This window comes from Humulus lupulus, chromosome 6 (genome assembly GCF_963169125.1).
Source record: "Humulus lupulus chromosome 6, drHumLupu1.1, whole genome shotgun sequence".
In the NCBI taxonomy this organism is placed as follows: Eukaryota; Viridiplantae; Streptophyta; class Magnoliopsida; order Rosales; family Cannabaceae; genus Humulus; species Humulus lupulus.
Genome location: NC_084798.1, coordinates 15356870 through 15360056, shown reverse-complemented (window position 1 = coordinate 15360056; position 3187 = coordinate 15356870). Strand labels below are relative to the sequence as shown.

At 38.4% G+C, this 3187-nt stretch overlaps 1 protein-coding gene across 1 annotated transcript; it reads left to right on the top strand.

The window, feature by feature from the left end:
- Positions 1-982: 982 nt before the first annotated feature.
- Positions 983-2939, top strand: LOC133784741 (tryptophan N-monooxygenase CYP79A68-like). Its single transcript, XM_062224019.1, has 2 exons — positions 983-1933; positions 2301-2939. Exons 1-2 carry the CDS (start codon positions 983-985, stop codon positions 2937-2939), a joined length of 1590 nt encoding a protein of 529 aa, XP_062080003.1.
- The last annotated feature ends 248 nt before the right edge of the window (positions 2940-3187 follow it).

Below are 3187 nucleotides of genomic sequence, written 5' to 3'. Positions count from 1 at the left end.
ATATTTTTAATAATTACAAAAGACTACGTGGAGCCGGTTATGTTTTCTAGTATATATATATATCAGCGTGCACGTTTGCTTAGTTTCAAAGTTGTAAATATTATCTATAATTTTAATAAAAATTGATTCATTTTTTAAATATATATAATAGAATGAATTATAGTTCTATAATATATATAAATATTTATATCAATAATATCTACATATATGACATCTAAACGCAATGTTGTCATAAATATATATTTACATAGCTACATGACATATATATAAAATACCATAATATTTAAAAAGAAATTAATAATAAAATAAAATAAGAATAGAAAAAGTTAGTGTAAACAGTAGTATACATGCATCAATTATTTTTAGTTTCTAATGTATCTCGCAATGTTTTTTGGTGAATTTGATGAAGAAAAAGCGCTTCATTCACTTGATAAAAAACAAACTATCACACAATTGTACCTAAATTATATATGTATGCATGCGGAGTATTGATATTTGGCACTATAAGTCCAACACATGTGACACTTTATGGTTGATTAGCAATGTTCCATAATAATTATTAAATCTAAATGTGTGTGACCCAATATTATATTACATCAATAGCATTAAGTGACGAGAATTGCTAAGAGACATTATTAGTGCCTAACACCACAAAGAGGTGGCATACCGTTAGTGTAATCCGTCTCACTTATTTAAATTTAATAAATACTATGTATTATCGCTATCCAAGTTTAGTGTTGTATCTTATTGCAATTCTCCATGCACGCGTCGTAGCTCAGGAGGCTATATCTATAGCACACACTATAAAAATACTACACAACAATTCTTATTTCATAGATCGTTCTGGTAGCTCTCTCTCTAGCTAGATCTCCACGGGTAATTAATTATAATGATATACCCTACGTTCCTTCTTATCACTATTATTCTTATAACTACCTACACAGATGGGGTTCCAATTCCAATATTACTGCTATTCCCCATAATGGGGACAGTACTACTGTTATGTTTTCTCAAGTACTTGTTCGTCAATCTTGTACTTATTATTAGTAGTAATAATAAGAAGCCTGATGCTAATACTACTCTTCCTCCGGGTCCCTCCCCATGGCCGATCCTCGGAAATATTCCGGAAATGTTGCGGAACAGACCGGCGTACCGGTGGATCGACAGTCTCATGAAGGAGATGAACACAGACATTGCCTCTATCCGCCTCGGCACGGCCACTCATCTCATCACTGTCACCTCTCCAGAGATAGCCAGAGAGTTCTTGAAGAAACACGACGCAGTGTTCGCTTCCAGACCCCACACGGCGGCCAGTTCTCTATTAAGCCGCGGTTACAAGACCACTATCCACACTCCCATCGGCAGCCAGTGGAAGAAGATGAGGAGAGTTCTGGTGTCCGAGCTCTTCAACCGCTCTATGCTCGCTTGGCTTCTCCAGAAGAGAACCGAGGAAGCTGATGATCTGGTTCGGTTCGTTTATAACCAGGTCTTGGCTAGCAGTGGCGGTGGAGATGGAGGAGTGGTGGATGTGAGAGTTGCCGCGAAGCAGTACGCGGCTGGGGTAATGAGGAGAATAGTGTTCGGTAGAAGATATTTTGGGAAGGGAAGAGAGGACGGTGGGCCTGGGAAGGAAGAGGAAGAGCACGTGGAGGCTGTGTTTACTGTGATGTCACACCTTTATGCCTACTCTGTGTCAGACATTCTGCCATGGCTGCGGTGGTTTGACTTGGATGGTGATCAGAGGACAGTTCGTGAAGCCATAAAAGTGATCAACAAGCACCAAGACTCGTTAATCAGCGAGAGAATCCGAGAGTGGAGAGAGAACGATAAGGCCAAGAAGCAACCTTCAGATCTGCTTGATGTTCTCATCTTGCTCAAAGATTCTGACGGGAATCCGCTTTTGTCCGACGATGAAATCCGAGCACAAGTCACGGTGAGCTCATCCGTATATATGTACAATTCAATATCGGATCTAACTATCATACTATACAACCCATTGATCAGTGATCAAAGACAGATTCAACAACTATATATATATACATATATTTATAGATATATTTCAAGGATTTATTTAAACCATATATATTTAATATGAAAAGACAGATGCACTTTAACTTGCTAGCTATAAGAATTTGAATATCAAACCTAATTCATGTTACTAATATACTCACAAAGAATTAAATGAGAATAATGCATGATAATGATTACGTACATATTACTATAATGTATATACACACTAATATGTATGGTAACATGTCAATAATAAGAGTTACTAATACATAATTTGTATGGAAATGCAGGAATTGTTTGTAGCAGGAATAGACAATCCATACAATGCAGCAGAGTGGGCACTCTCAGAGATGTTGAACCAGCCAGAGATGCTTGAAAAGGCAACTGAAGAAATCGACAGAGTGGTTGGCAATGGCAAACTCCTCCAAGAGTGTGACATCCCCCAACTCCCTTACCTTGTGGCCTGCCTAAGAGAAGCTCTCCGCCTCCACCCGGTCACCCCCTTCAACGTCCCCCATCTCTCCACCGCCGACTGCACCGTCGCTGGCTACTTCATTCCCAAGGGAAGTCACGTCCTCCTCAGCCGCCACGGCCTCGGCCGCAACCCGGCTGTATGGGAGCAGCCCTTGCGCTTCAATCCGGACTGCCATCTTCCGGATAAGAAGTGTGACTTGGGGGAGACTGAGCTGCGGTTCGTGAGCTTCACGACAGGGAGGAGAGGGTGCATCGCAATGGAGCTGGGGACGAACATGACTGTTATGCTTTTGGGAAGACTGTTGCAGTGTTTCACATGGAAGATTCCACAAGGAATGGAGAAGATAGATTTGAGGAGTGGAGAGGGCAACTCTCTGTTTAAGGCTACGCCATTGTATGCCCACGCAATGCCTCGCTTGAGTCACTCCCTCTGTTTGAATTTAAATTTATATTAATATAATTATTAAATATTATTATAATTAATAGTGATATTTTATAATATTTAAATTTATATTAGTATAATTAATAAATATTTATATTTTTAATTAGTTTTAAAAGTGTATTTCATTAAATATTTAGAATATTATGATAAAATTATTAAAACAAAATATTTATGTTATCTACAAATTTTTAATATAAAGCATATACAGGGAAAGTAAGACGGTGTAGCTGTGTGCAAAGAGTTACTGTGTTTTTTTTAATT